This window comes from Rhipicephalus sanguineus, chromosome 3 (genome assembly GCF_013339695.2).
Source record: "Rhipicephalus sanguineus isolate Rsan-2018 chromosome 3, BIME_Rsan_1.4, whole genome shotgun sequence".
Taxonomy (NCBI): domain Eukaryota; kingdom Metazoa; phylum Arthropoda; class Arachnida; order Ixodida; family Ixodidae; genus Rhipicephalus; species Rhipicephalus sanguineus.
The window spans coordinates 76,467,154-76,481,474 of record NC_051178.1 but is presented as its reverse complement, the minus strand read 5'-3'; the positions used below and the strand labels follow the sequence as shown (position 1 = coordinate 76,481,474).

Here is a 14,321-nt window from a genome sequence, read left to right as displayed (position 1 = left end):
CCTAAACTACGGCGCCTTTCATAGCGTGACTTACTTTGCGACATTAAACCCCACAAACCAACCAACTAATCATTTTCAAAACGTTGTTTGGAACTACCTCTCTAGCAGGAAATTCTTTCCGTGACATTTTTCTTTCCCTACAACACAGCTTCAGAAAACGCGGGAGAAAATCTGCACGAATAAAGCGGGAAAACTAAAGATGAGCACCTCCGGAAGCATATCACAATTTAGTAAAAGTTACATCCTACAAAAAAAGTATGTGAAACACTGCGTGAACGGTTGATAAACCATTTACAATGACATTTATTAATAATTGGTGGGGTCTAAAGTGTCATTATTTTAAAGGGAATACGAGCAGTCTAAGTGCAATGACGATGAATGAATACTACACATCAACGCAGCATAAAACAAAAGCAACCGAAACAAGAACTATTACGACACCATCGAAATGTCGATCATTAAGTTTCAAGTGAGCATGTTTATAATAGCGAGGATCTTTAGAGGCTAGCGCAGACTTCAAAAGTGTGAGGCAGAAGAATCAAAGAATTGGCTAGCTGGTCGACAGCGAAGAAATTCTACAGAGGGAATAAACGACGACAAGAAGAGACACATGAAAGCAGAACGAGCGCTGACTTTCAGCTCAATGTTTAACCCTTTGTATCCCGGCGTCCACATATGTGGACAAAAACATGTTCGTGGACGAAACCACGAACGCATTGGTAAGGATGATGAACGACGATAAAGATGATGACAACACGTTGAAGTAGAGCTGTGGGCAAGCAGGCCTTGAATGGTGATAATTATGGTGATGGTGAAAGCGTTGAACATGAGGATTAACGCGTTGATGACGGCGATAATGAACAATGATGACGAAAGTGTTGAATCAGAGTCGTTACCAAGCGGCCACGTGAACGCTTAGGATGATGATGATGATATTAATGATGAACGCGTTGAACTGATGATGAAGGCGTTGATTATGGTAAGTAGTGATGACTTCTTTTTTTTTCAACAGTAATAGCTAGTGATGACGTGGTGACATCATTACTTCCTTCAATATTAATAAAATAAGCCTCAGCGATATCTTGTTTAAGCTTATAACGGGCCCGTTTCATAAACGTGGTGTCGCGAAAAAGAGGTGTGCAATTGCACTGTTTAGAATGAAAAGAAAGCTGCCCACCAAATTGGTTCCTAACATTTCAATTGTGTTAACACGCAAGCTCGTTAAACACCTTCACGCCTGGCGTATAAAACATGCCACAAAAAAAATCATTCAGTTTCATGACATCGATCTTCATTTTACTGCCAAGCATATTTGCTGGCAGTGCGTGCGCAGGTCAGGCAAAAACATTTGCTTTTACGTCAGCGCACATTCAAAGCTGGTAAAGCTCGATATCGCGATAAACTGCTTGCACTCAGCATTAAGCAAATATTGTGTGCGCTGAGGTCAAGCAGCTTTGATCAGCAAATCAAGCGTTTCGAATGCAGGAGCGATCCCCGTGGAGTGATTTCTAATTCGTCTCAGAGTATTCGTAAAAGTCTGAAAGTACAAAAATACAAGGACAAAGGCCGGTCAACAGAGGCGATAGAAAGAAAATGCAAGCGATTACGTACTTTCGTCGAGTTTCGCACAATGTAAAAAAAGTAGAAAAGAAAAAAAATGGTTCATCCCTCCGTCATAGAAATCGGTATAACACGAAACAATAATAGTTTTTGAGGTTTAACGTCCCAATACCATGATGTGATTATGAGGGACGCCGAAATGAAGGGCTTCGGAAATTTCAACCTCCTGGGGTTCTTTAACGTGCACCTAAATCTAAGTACACAGCCCTCAATCATTTTCACCTCCATCTAAAAGGTATAACGCGAAAGGGAACCGTGTCTTCGTAGGAATATAGTTGATTATTTATTGTGCATTGATGTATGAGAGCTTGCACAATGTCTATTGGTGTTTGGCAGCTATAGCACCGTTCAGCGTGGATGCACCCACGTTGACGCCTAGTGGCACATCTCAATCCCAGCGACTAACGTGAAAGATCATGAATTAACCCTTGTGGTAGCTGAAGTAGTTAACATACACCTAGACGCAGCATATCCCTGAATCCCGCGCAAAGATAGGATAAACAAGCACATAACATTGGTACTCGATATGCACTCATCCAAAGCGTCGTCGTTCGAGAACACAAACGCCAAGATGTGCGCTCCTCAGTAATAGGTTGGCCTATACGTCTGTGCACATGCATATGCCACACAGCGCTTCATGAACCAGAGAGGTCGAGTTCCTAGCTTGAGCCGTGAACGCAGGAAGGCGTTCCACTTCCCCTTGGCGTGTCTCTCGTTGCAACGAAAGTTGCCGAAGAAACGCGCACAGCGCGGCTGACTGTTTTGACACGAAAGTGTTTTATGCCGGGGTCCACCAAGACTTTCATGACGTATTTTCGTCACGGAAGTACGTCAGCAAAATGAACGCCACCAGATGGCAAAGAAAAAAAGCTAAGAAAACGTTTCGTTGATGGGAGTCGAACCCATGACCTCTCGGTGAGAGACGACGGCTGGCGGGCGTTTAGCCCACTGAGTTACAGCCAAACACATTACTGAGGCTACATGAACGCATCTTTTATCTTTCACAATTTCATCTCACAGTGCTCTTGGATGGATGGATGGATGGATGGATTAATGGATGGATGGATGGATGGATGGATGGATGGATGGATGGATGGATGGATGGATGGATGGATGGATGGATGGATGGATGGATGGTTGTATGAGCGTTCCCCTTATACGGGGGCGGTGACATCTCTACCACCAGGCTCAAAAACAAAAAAACAAAAAAAAGAACGCGCCGTTGCTACGACCGTCTCATTCGGCGCGTTTCCAATACAAGTTTAAGTTCGTCAACGCTTCAACACAACGTGAGGTAGGGGCTTTAGCCCGAGCATCGGTCATAGCATCCATCCATATCGAAAAATAGCTCTCCGACGCTCGCCTGGCTGTCGCACCACGTTCCCCGCTCGCCTTGTGAGAAGTAACGGCACGGCTAGAGGGAAGACACGACGCGCGTAGCGTTTCTCTTCGCATTTCATGACGCTTTGAAGGAGCAATATCGAGTATTAGTGTTTATTATGTGCTTGTTGATGACATCTTTGCGCGCGATTCATCATATGCGATGTCCACGTATATGTTAAGAGCTTCAGCTGCCGCAAGGGCTAAATCATGATCATAGGCGTTAGTCGTCGGTACGGAGATGTGCCACTAGGCGTCAAAATGAGTGTGATGCGTCAAGATCAAGTGGTGCTATATCTGCCAAACAACAGTAGACATTGTACACGCTCTCATATACCAATTCACTATAAACAATAAACTACTTCTGCGACGACACGTTTCACTTTCGTGTTATACTGATTCCTATGACGGAGGGGTCAGCCATCTTTTTCATCCTGCTCCGACCTTGGTGGCAATAAAAAATTGTTAGAATGGTTACTGATAGCACCATGGATTGCTCCAGTGGTTTTTAGATGCGAAGTATCTTAAGGCCGAGCTCAATCCGGTGGTGGTGGTGGTGGTGGTGGTGTGCGGCGTGACCACCCTTACTGCGCATGCGCATACTCTCTCCACACACCTCCTCTCCACTCCCCCTCACCTTCCCCATGTCATCTACCCCTCTCCCCTTTCCCTCTCCACTCACCCTCCCCCCTTCCTCTCTCCCCTCACCCTCTCCCATTTCCCTCTCCACTTATCCACTCCCCTCCCCACACCCCTCTCCACTTTCCCTCTCCCCTCCCCTCTCCACTTTCCATCTCCCTCCCCCTCTCCACTTCCCCTCTCCCCTCCCCCTTTCCACTCTTCCTCTGAAACGCGGGCTAGACATGCCGAAATCCTCTCCTGCGCAACGCCGCGATGAGCTCGAGCGCATGCGCGTCCCCTCCCCTTGTCTCTCCTCTCCTACGCTGCTCCCCTCTCACCCGCCTGTCGACCGCGTTCCCCGCTCGCCCTGTGAGAATTAACGGCCAGGCTAGATGGAAGATACGACGCGCGTAGCGTCCCTCTTCGCGTTCCACGACGCGAGGTCGGTAGTATGCCCAACGAACGCCAAATGGAACGCGATCGTGCAAGTGCTCCGGCTTCGCATCGCCTCATGGTCTCCTTTAGCGGGAAATGGTGTAATTTTCATCACCATCCATGCTACAACTGAAATGCGAAACAGCAGATAATGCATATACCGCATGTTCGTGTTTCTTTCCATCCCCACTGTACATCGAGATATCACCAAATGCATTGACGAATGTTAGGAATATTTTCTTTGCAACGTTTACCCGCTATTTTTAGTTCTGTAGTTTAGGAAGACGCAATTATAAGTGTTCCAATTCCAATTTAATGTAGCAAAAAGGCATATGCGCCCTTGATAACACACCGAAATTTCATTGCACGAACGTCTTACTCCCGCGATATTGTGACAACACCCGAACGTATTTTGCTTACCTTCCAGGCATCTTGATAGGTTGATAAATATGGCTTGCGCTCGAGTAGCTCTTCTGCGCCCAAAGAAGAAGTCAACGCTATGCACAGAAGTTGGAGTAAAATATTTGTCGCAATTTTTGGTGCTGATGTCATAATAGAAACTGGTTGGCTTGCAAAGAATATCTGAAAAAAAAATACATATAGCGAGGTCAACATAGGAAGCGCAATTTGAAGCGAGTTTTGTGCTACGCAAGGAAGGATCTATCCGTGCTCTTAACCAATTCCTCGCATTCCACTTTTTTTTAAAGAAACACAAGATACGCGTAGCTCATGTGTACTGTTTTAAAAAGAAGCACAAGCTTGAGGCTTCAGTTTCGTGGGTTTGTTTTTTTGTTTCCCCAGTTGTCGTAATCAATATTCAGTGCTTCTCATCAGGCTCAACAATAGCAGATGTATTTCTTCTGTACATTAAAGGGGCCCTGCAACACTTTTTGGGCAGGGTCAAAAAGCACTGTCAATCGGTAGTCGAGGCTCCCGAGAACACGCGAGCCAAATATTATAGCGAAGCGAGCGGCCTGGAATTTACAATAAATTCCCAAAGTCAGCTGAAAATCGCTCCCTCTTCTCTCGACAAATGATGTATTAGTCCGCTAAATATGACGCGATTGTCGGCAGTTCCACCATTGGCTGATGTTATAATCACGATAACACCCTCATTATTACCTTCGTTGCTACATCTGAGTTCAATAAGTAGATAATATGTATGTTTATATTGTGTTATGCCGTTAAAACACCGAACAAACATTAATATTAGCACTTCCGGTCTCACCAACAGCTCGTCTGCTCGTAGTTGCGTTGTTGCGTTTTCTTCACCCTGCGCAGTGCCGAAATCGTGAATATTTCTGTGCTTTTGACCATCGCCGGTTGCCGTTGAGAGTGGCAGCCGTTCGAGTGTTGTCTCGTTAGCTGGAAACTGCATCGTCGGCACGTTCTCACGACCGACCGAGGAAGTTCAGTAAGGTGGCTTGTTGGGCGAGTTGGTTCATTCTTTCGGTAGAATAGCGCAAATACCAAGACGAGAGAAGATGGGGGACGAACAAGCGCAAACTATCAACTGATTTTATTCGTAAAGCACACACATATATAAACGAGCAGGTCATAGTCACGAGTCACCTTAGCAAACAATAAACTCGATTAGTGGCAGGCGTTCAAGTAATCTATCTCTGTGGCATGCAACGTGATAGATGGCCTCGCTACGCATGTCTCGCCCGATCTGTTAATGAAGAAAGCCTCCTCAATTTCTCGCGCAACCTTCTCTTTTAATCTTGAGAGCACCTTAGCTTCTGATAGCAAGGGTGCGCAGCCGCACTCCCTGCAATGTAAAGACAGATTAGAACAAGGTGTTCCCCTCAATGAAGCTTTATGGTCTAACAGTCTGTTGTTCACACATCGTCCCGTCTGGCCGACATAGCATTTACCACACGATAACGGTATATGATATACTACCCCTCTGCCACAGTCGACCAATTTATCACGGTGCTTGATGTCGCACCCGTGGTCCCGCTTGCTCTGCCCTAAAAAAAAAAAACGACCGAGGAAGCGGTGCAGCATTTCTCCGATAACAATGCTGGCGCCGGCTAATTTAGGATCAGGGGCGTAGCCAAGGGGGGAGGGGGGTTGGGGGGGTTCAAACCCCCCCCCCGAAATTTTTCAATTTTGCTTGCGCATATATACACGCACACATACAAACGCACGCACGAACATACATAAAGTACGGTTGAACCCCCCCCCCCCCCCGAAAAAAATTTCTGGCTACGCACCTGGTTAAGATACATGTGTTCGCTGTATGGCGAGAGTCCCGTTCACTGTCTGTTCAGTATGTCATCGAGCCGTACCTCGGCGTATCCTCCCCGTAGTCTCAGTTCCCGAGAAACCGCGACGCAGCAACCAAGCAGACTCGCATTTTCACGGTAGCTGCAGACAGCCGGTGGATGGGTCCGCGCCGGCCCGATGCCCCACGATCCTTTCTTCTAGTCTTTAGTTCTTTGTTGTCAGCCCGCACTCGCTGTGCGCCCGCATTCGAAGAGCAAACAGCATCGAAGTACCGCCACTGGGAGAAGGGTGCACGCAGCTTTGCCGTGTTGAATACGATTCAAGCGCGAGCAGTGCGACGAGGCGGTGTATCGGAGTGTGGGTCGAAACACATCTCAGCTGTCATTCGTTCCAAACGCGCACGCAGGTTTGCGTCCATGGTTGGCAGAGCGATGAAAACACTACGGCAGTTCGAGGTGCACACACAACATTACCAAACCGACTCGCAGTTTTCAAGCACGCGCGATACATGGTGCGATGAGCTCCGCTCGGCGACGACCACGCAAGCCGACCGGAAGTGGCGCCACAGACCACGTGGTTGCGCCGAGGCGCCAGAGAGAAAAAAATGAAAAAAATGCCGCCGGCGCTGACGTAACTCTTCGGCGCCTCCTCGCACCTCCGTCCTCCCTCTCTTCACGCCCCGCGCCCCTTTCCGCGCGCTCGCGGCGTTGAGTAGAGGGAGAAAGCTGCGGAGCGTGATCTCTATAATTTGGTAACACCATTTAGACTTCACGGATTCGAAAAATTTTTGCGGCATATGACTCGTGAAGAGTCATACGTCAATAATGAGACCATTCCAATATAACTAAGAAAGGTGTTGCAGGGCCCCTTTAAAACAGAAAACTCGCCCCTCCCTCTTTCAACTTCAGATCTATATTATATTTTAAAAAAACAATGCGAATATTGATGTAATATAAACTACTAAGCTACTGCTGTTCAGAAGATAGTTGCGGAAAGGGCTGGGCTGCCTGGCAAACTAAACCTCTCTCGCCATGAATTATTTGTCTCAATTAGGAAATAAGCACATGACTCACTTCTTTCTGCTCCATATAATACTGTCTAATGAAGTAGAAATGCTGAGAATACTGGTATGTGGCTTTGCAATGCAAAAGTTTCATAGTTTTCGAGTGCCCGTATAAAGAGAGCATGATATGAAAATGGAGCTTTCCGACACCTCCCACATAAAAATAACTGGCACCAGGCGTCAAAGCGTTACATATCCCGTATATATATCAGGCCCGTAGCCAGAAATGTTTTTCGGGGGCGGGGGTGCACTTGTTGAAGGCCCTGACTATTCTAGAAAAACACCTATTTTCGTTATTCATTTTCGGTAAAACACCCCCCGTCATCAGAAGTTCGGGGGGAGCCCGGGCCCCGAGGGCGCCTCCTCGGGCTAGGGGCCTCATGTACAGGGTGTTCAAAAATAAGATTTTTGGTTTTCTTAAAATTCAGCACTAGAAGGTACGTGAAAACCACCTTTGCAGATAAGTGTTTTTATTCGGATGGACATAATGTGAGACAATAGTTAAGATTGAATAATGAACTTTTTAATTACTGCAGCAAGCGGCCATGTTTGTATTGAAAAGCTGGATGCAGTCCCGTTTCTACACAGTTCCACTTGGAAGAATTCTTCCAGCTTGCCTGTACCCCGAGATATGCCGCGGCAAAGGTTAATTGCAGCTTGCATGATTACGCACGCAAGACAGTGAGCACTGGCACAAAGATCCTCCCCGATGTGCTGCGGCAGTTGCATGCGGCGTTTAATCTGACAACGGATTGAACGCAAAGGCAAAGATGATAACGGTTACCCTTTTGCTGCCGGCTGGCGACAGCAAGCAATGACTGCTCGTCACATCACGGAGGAACATTGCTCCGATCCTCACCGTCTTGCAAACTTTGCAGCGGGATATGTCCGGGCACAGACATGCTACAATAATTCTTCCATGTGGAAATGTATGGAAACGCGACTGCCTCCAACTTTTTAATACAAACATGCCCGCTTGCGGCACTCATTGAGCCCCGCCACGGTGGTCTAGTTTTTTATCTGACCCGAAGGTCGCCGGATTGAATCCCGGCCGAGGTGGCTGCATTTTCCATTTAGGCAAAAATGTTTGAGGCCCGTGTACTGGGATTTAGGTGCACGTTAAAGAACCCTAGGTGGTCGAAATTTCCGGAGCCCTCTACTACGGCGTCTCTCATAATCATATCGTGGCTTTGGGGCGTTAAATCCCAGATATTAATTCTTATCGCGGCACTTAATAAAAAGGTCGTTATTCAATCTTAGTTATTTGGGCATCTGACAGGGATTATTGTTGTCCACTTTGTGTCCCCCTGGATACATAACTTATCTGCAAAGGTGGTTTTCAGGTTCTTCCCAGTGCTGAAGACATATATATATATATATATATATATATATATATATTATATATATATATATATATATATATATATATATATATATATATATATTGAATGAACTTGCAGACAGTACATTTTGACAAGGAAAAATGCCTCTACTAATGTCTCGGCCGTGGCACGGCATTTTTCCTTTTCAAAATGGGCTGTCTGCTAGTTCATTCAATAGAGAAAATACCCGGACCTGTCGTCGTATATATATATATATATATATATATATATATATATATATATATATATATATATATATATATGTCTGTCTACTTGTCGTTTTATATATATATATACGTGTGTGTGTGTGTGTGTGTGTCTGCGTGTGTCCACGATTAATTACAGTTGTTGCTTGAATTATCTTATAGAGAACAGTAAATTCATCGATGGCTGACAATTCTGACTTGTTTTCGCCTCTCTTGAACGTTTATTCACTCAACACAAAAGTGACTCAGCATGTAAACACCAAAAATACAGCAAAATTTAGGCAAGCTTTCGAATGACGTTCTGAATGACAGGCGCGGAATTAAAGGCTGGAATGATGTACAAAATTTCCATGCTCCTCACTAACTGACCATGACGGGGCGAAATCTCGTGAGCCAGGCCCACAGCGCTTCTTTGTCACGTGATGCAGCAAAAATCATGAAATAGCCCGATCGTATAATGAGTCCTTATGCACAATCATGTTAAACGTAAGAGAATAAGTTACTGCGATCCTGCATCACCCACACATATAGTCCTTCGCCATTGTTCAGAAATATTTGGTGTGCGCTAATCGCCTGCTTGTCATGCGATGCCACATAGTGAAAGCTCACGGCGTCAAAACGACGTGCACGCACTAAACAGGAATTTTGTGTTTGAAACTCGGCAGATCCCACGCCTCGCGGGAATCGGTTTCATGCGAAACACTCAGGGAGTACTTCTATGCTGTATTTTCTGGCTTTTAGCCAAGCGTTACGAGGTGAATCGACGTGTTTTTGTAGGTGTAGTAGCTGTGTTCACATCGCGGGCTTACTAGGTACGTCGACAACACTGGTGTCTAAAGGGTAACTTATGGTGCGACGTAACGTCAGCCCTCCCGTTAGAGTACATACGTCAGTATTATCGAAACTAAGTGTACTTTATGGTGCAGTCATGTGGATATCATAGGTAAGTTTCGTTAATGTATTCCCCCAGGGTCGACCATTGCTTCAATATAGCTTGCTGAATCATAGGAATACAAATCTAATGTTTATTAGACTGCTATGAAATCGGAGCCAACACCGGAACCACAGACGGTAATCTGATATGACGCCTGTATCGTAGGAGTACATATGTAGAGTTTATTGCTTACTTGTAAAATTAGATGGTCAACACCACAACCACAATTTACGTTGCACCGCCATTACGCCTGCATAGGCTGTGTTTCCAAACCAGTTTATAGACCAGGCGTGGCTCTGTGCTAGAATTCCTGATTGCCACGCAGAATGCTTGGGTTCGATTCCTGCTTGGATCCTAATTTTTATTCCTTCCTTTCGTCGGGTTAACGATGCCGATGTCGTTTTTTCTTAACGCTCTCGCATATAAATTGGCGACGTCTGTTCCCGCCGTTCCTGGGTAGATATAAACTGTCAATCACATGTGGCGCATACCTGTACACCGCGGCCCGTGGTAAACGGGCATGTGCCATACGTGTCTCGAGGAAAGTGTCTGACAGCGTACGCGACAGGATTTTCACGTTATTCATATCATGACCCGACAGCCATATTCATCAAATCCTCTTACCCTCCCATGCCAATTTTGGTCAACACCAACTTAAGGAGGCGATCATGAGAGTACACAGACGTAGGTGGCTAAATAGATAGATAGATAGATAGATAGATAGATAGATAGATAGATAGATAGATAGATAGATAGATAGATAGATAGATAGATAGATAGATAGATAGATAGATAGATAGATAGATAGATAGATAGATAGATAAAAACGCTCAGAATGGCAAAGGTTCGCTAAAAAATGCTGCGCACTTAAAAGCTTATTTGTATGCCCATACAAACAAGCATTTTCACGGCATAGACCAACAGTGCCCCATCCAAACAGAATAAAATAAGGCTGTCTGCCGATCATTTTTTCAGTGGTTGCTCGGGCCTTTTGGCTAAAAGCAAATTAAATATTTTGATAGGTGCTATAACGCCTCGTCTTTAGACAGTGCATAAACGAAACACATGAAATAATCATGACACAGACGCCCTGTATAGCGCCTGTGTAGTGTGGTTATTTTCTACGTCCCGCTTATACGCCGTTTAAACAGCATGCGCACGTACTAACAAGCACGCATGACCACCATTTTAAAATTGTAATGCCGTCGAGTCGACTTTGCGCGCTCTTCCTTGATGAAGAATTTTTTTTTCAACTCCATGTCGCAAGCTGCAGCGATCGTTGCAAACTAGAGCACAATAAATAATAGGAAGCAGAACCAATCGGAGACTCGGGTATTATCCTCATCCCGCCGCTTCAGTTCTGAGAGCTCAGCCCAACTAGACCCTTTCTACTTCTGCACGCTTATCGAGACATATCAGCCGGTGGACAATCGGTCATGACAGAGCAGGCACCTCTATTTGAGGCAAGTAAAGGGGATTTCTAAAAAGCAAGAACATGATTCGATTAGGCTTTCGAGAAAATGTTGCAGCTTCTGACCCGTGCTTGCGTTGGCGCTGATGCAAATGTGACGTCAGCCAGAACGCAACAAAATGCGGACGAATTAGCTGTAGGTTATTCCGTCCACAGTTACGAAAAAACTAGTTGGACTTCGATAACAGTCGTTCCGCAGGTAACGAAAGTTTACGTAGCTTTTGCTGTTGAATTCCCGCGTTTCATCTCAGTCACCTATTTGGTGATGAGTGCGTAAATTGCAATGAAATAACTTGCGATGATGACGTAACCAGGCCTCTAGCTGACATTAAGGCCGTTTTTCCACGGTGCAACTTGTGGTTAATGGAGGTGAATATTAAAATTACACACCTCTGTACTTCCTTAATAAGACTCCCGTAAATCTGGTAACACCATTCAAGTACCTCGGTCGTCACATAACATGCAATATCACTTGGAATATAGACATCGCGCTTGTTATACGTAATACTAAGCGTATGCTAGGTTACTTACGAAGCAACTTTTCCAAAGCACCTTCTTCCTTAAAACTAATCCTCTAGAACACCCAATACGCCCAGAACTTGAGTATGCCGCGTCAACCTGAGATCCAGGTCATGAACCCTTTCTCTCCCGTTGACCAGTATAGTCGCCATGAAATGTACCAAAATGACCGATCACGACTATACTCGTCATCAACAAAAATTGGTCCCACATGCAACGAGTGACGACTATGCTCGTCATAGTTGAGTTTCTTGACGCTAGATGGCCACACTGGTTCATGTTGTGTCATATGTGTCTCCGCTTTCATTCTATTGCCCTATTTGAGCATATTGCCATGGGGTGAAGCCATTTTCAGGCTATCTTTTTTTTAGGCAATAAGTGAAATCACGTCGGAAAATGTTTCGTCTGTGCCTTTTTCATAAGTTATTTTCATCACCCGCATGTACGTAACAAACTTATCTCTCCACTTCCGTATATATCACCCAGACTGAAGTCGATGGTTCGACGGAAGCCCGACAAAGCGTCTTTTATTCATGTTTAATGTTTTATATTTATCGGTGTCCTTCGTTTCATTGCCCCATCACCCAGACTAGATCATATTCAAAAAGTTGGGATTCCATCATGAAGACCTAAGGCCTTCTTGCAATCATTTGTACCGCGCACTTCGATTGAATGGAATCGCCTTCCTGGCTCGATGGTCACCGTCAGTGGTCACCAGTTATTCAAGAACGTCATAGCTAATATTGCGTAGCTATAGGAACCATTTTCGCCAAATTGTTCAGCCTGCATATATGGACGTCATAGCTGAAGTTGTATATCTAGATGCCATTTGTTTTTGTATACATTTTTGTTTTGCGTTATTAACTCCTGTTCGCTGTATCAACCTATTTTCCTTGTACCCACTCCCCTCTTTATTACCGTATTGGCCCTCAGGGTATCTTAAAATAAAAAAATAACCAAAATATTCAGCCTTCCATGACCGAGTGCAGCTTGGATGTGTGCCTCCGAACGAAAGGAAACCATGAGTGCTTTGTCTCCTTTAATCGTCTCTACTTTCTCTCCTTTCCTTAATTCCTACCCCTTGTAGCCAAGCGGACGTGAGTCTGGTTGGCCTCTCTGCCAGTTCTGTTTGTTTATTCTGCTATGCACTAACAACAAAGCGAAGTCTACTTCAAATGAATGAAACTCGTCTCATAGAAATCAGCTTGAAATAACGTATCAAATGCTGCTTCCCATGTAAAAATACTCAATAAAGAAAATGCAAAACGAGGTAATTCGCAAAAAAAGGCACTCTCTTAAAGACGCATTCAATGATGCGACGGCGCTTAGTGCCGCAATTTCCGCACGCCTCCTTCTAAAGAAAAGCTTTCACTTACCGATTACTGTCGAGCTTTTCTGGCCTGTTTCACAAACGCGAGTGTTCTCCCTAGAGCATATACGTCCAAATGAATTTCAGCATAGGCTCCTTCTTATAAAAAATAAGCAGGGGGCTGCAAACTCGACAGGCAGGAAATTAATGACGCGTTTCGATGTGATACCGGTCATGTCGTTGGAAAAAACGGCTTCTCTCTTTCCCGTTATGCAAGTCCACTCAGTGCACTGGCGTATCTCGATAGCGCAAACGGCCCGGCAAACCGTAAGTTATTAAGCATTCCGTCGATGAAAACAGCACGTGGAATCTACGTGTGCGCTTCATGTTGTGTTTTATTTGAAAAGTTCAAGGACGCATTGGCCAGCGTTTAGCAAGGCCCCGTTGCGCATATCTCGAAGAGGGCTTTCCAGACCATGAGCAAACAGTTTACTTGGAAACGTGCGATGCACACCTTTATGTGCCATTTTAACGCGCACTGCAGCCTATTTTTGCACGAACCACACTTTCTCTGTTTTACCTTCTTGGTCTATCATATCTCGTGGCGTTTCATCCGCTTCGGTCTTCAGCCACCCGGCATTAAATCGTGATGTTTACCTCTAGGCACGGTTGCCTGCTCCGCAAGTACAAAAAAAACAAAGACAGCAATACAAGGAGGCTCGTGTGGCTAATAGGAGTGCGTAATGAAACGGAGGCAGTCAAAGGCAACTTTAAGGTCTCAATTTCAGCAGCTGTCACAATGCCAGCTTAACGCAACTTAGTTCATAGCTCACGCGTTAGCATACAGGGTGGTTTTTTTAGGCAATAGAGATTTTTTATTAAAATGCTAGGACAGCTATGCCCCTGTCGGCTTCGCAAACAAACTCTACGCTGAGGCAGAAAAGCTGTACCACACCTAAAGTTACATTCAAACGAGTAATTAACAAAACCTCGTAAATTAACTTTTTTTTACTAACTTCAGAGACGTTGTTTATATGAAATAATTGTAGTGCGTGTCATTTTATGGCATGCTGCAATGATGATGTGGGCTAAGGCCTCTTACACGCAAGGAAAGTTTCACGGAAACATAAAGGCTTTAATGCGGACGGG

The 14,321-nt window shown here is 45.0% G+C and overlaps 1 protein-coding gene across 1 annotated transcript in view; it reads right to left on the bottom strand.

The window, feature by feature from the left end:
* The window catches only part of LOC119385588 (male-specific histamine-binding salivary protein-like), a 36,425-nt gene that overhangs the window by 5,940 nt on the left and 16,164 nt on the right, over window positions 1-14,321 (bottom strand). The window contains exon 2 of the mRNA XM_037652999.2: window positions 4,477-4,638. Within this exon, the coding sequence (XP_037508927.1) occupies window positions 4,477-4,638 (162 nt within the window). The remainder of the gene's footprint in view (window positions 1-4,476; window positions 4,639-14,321) is intronic.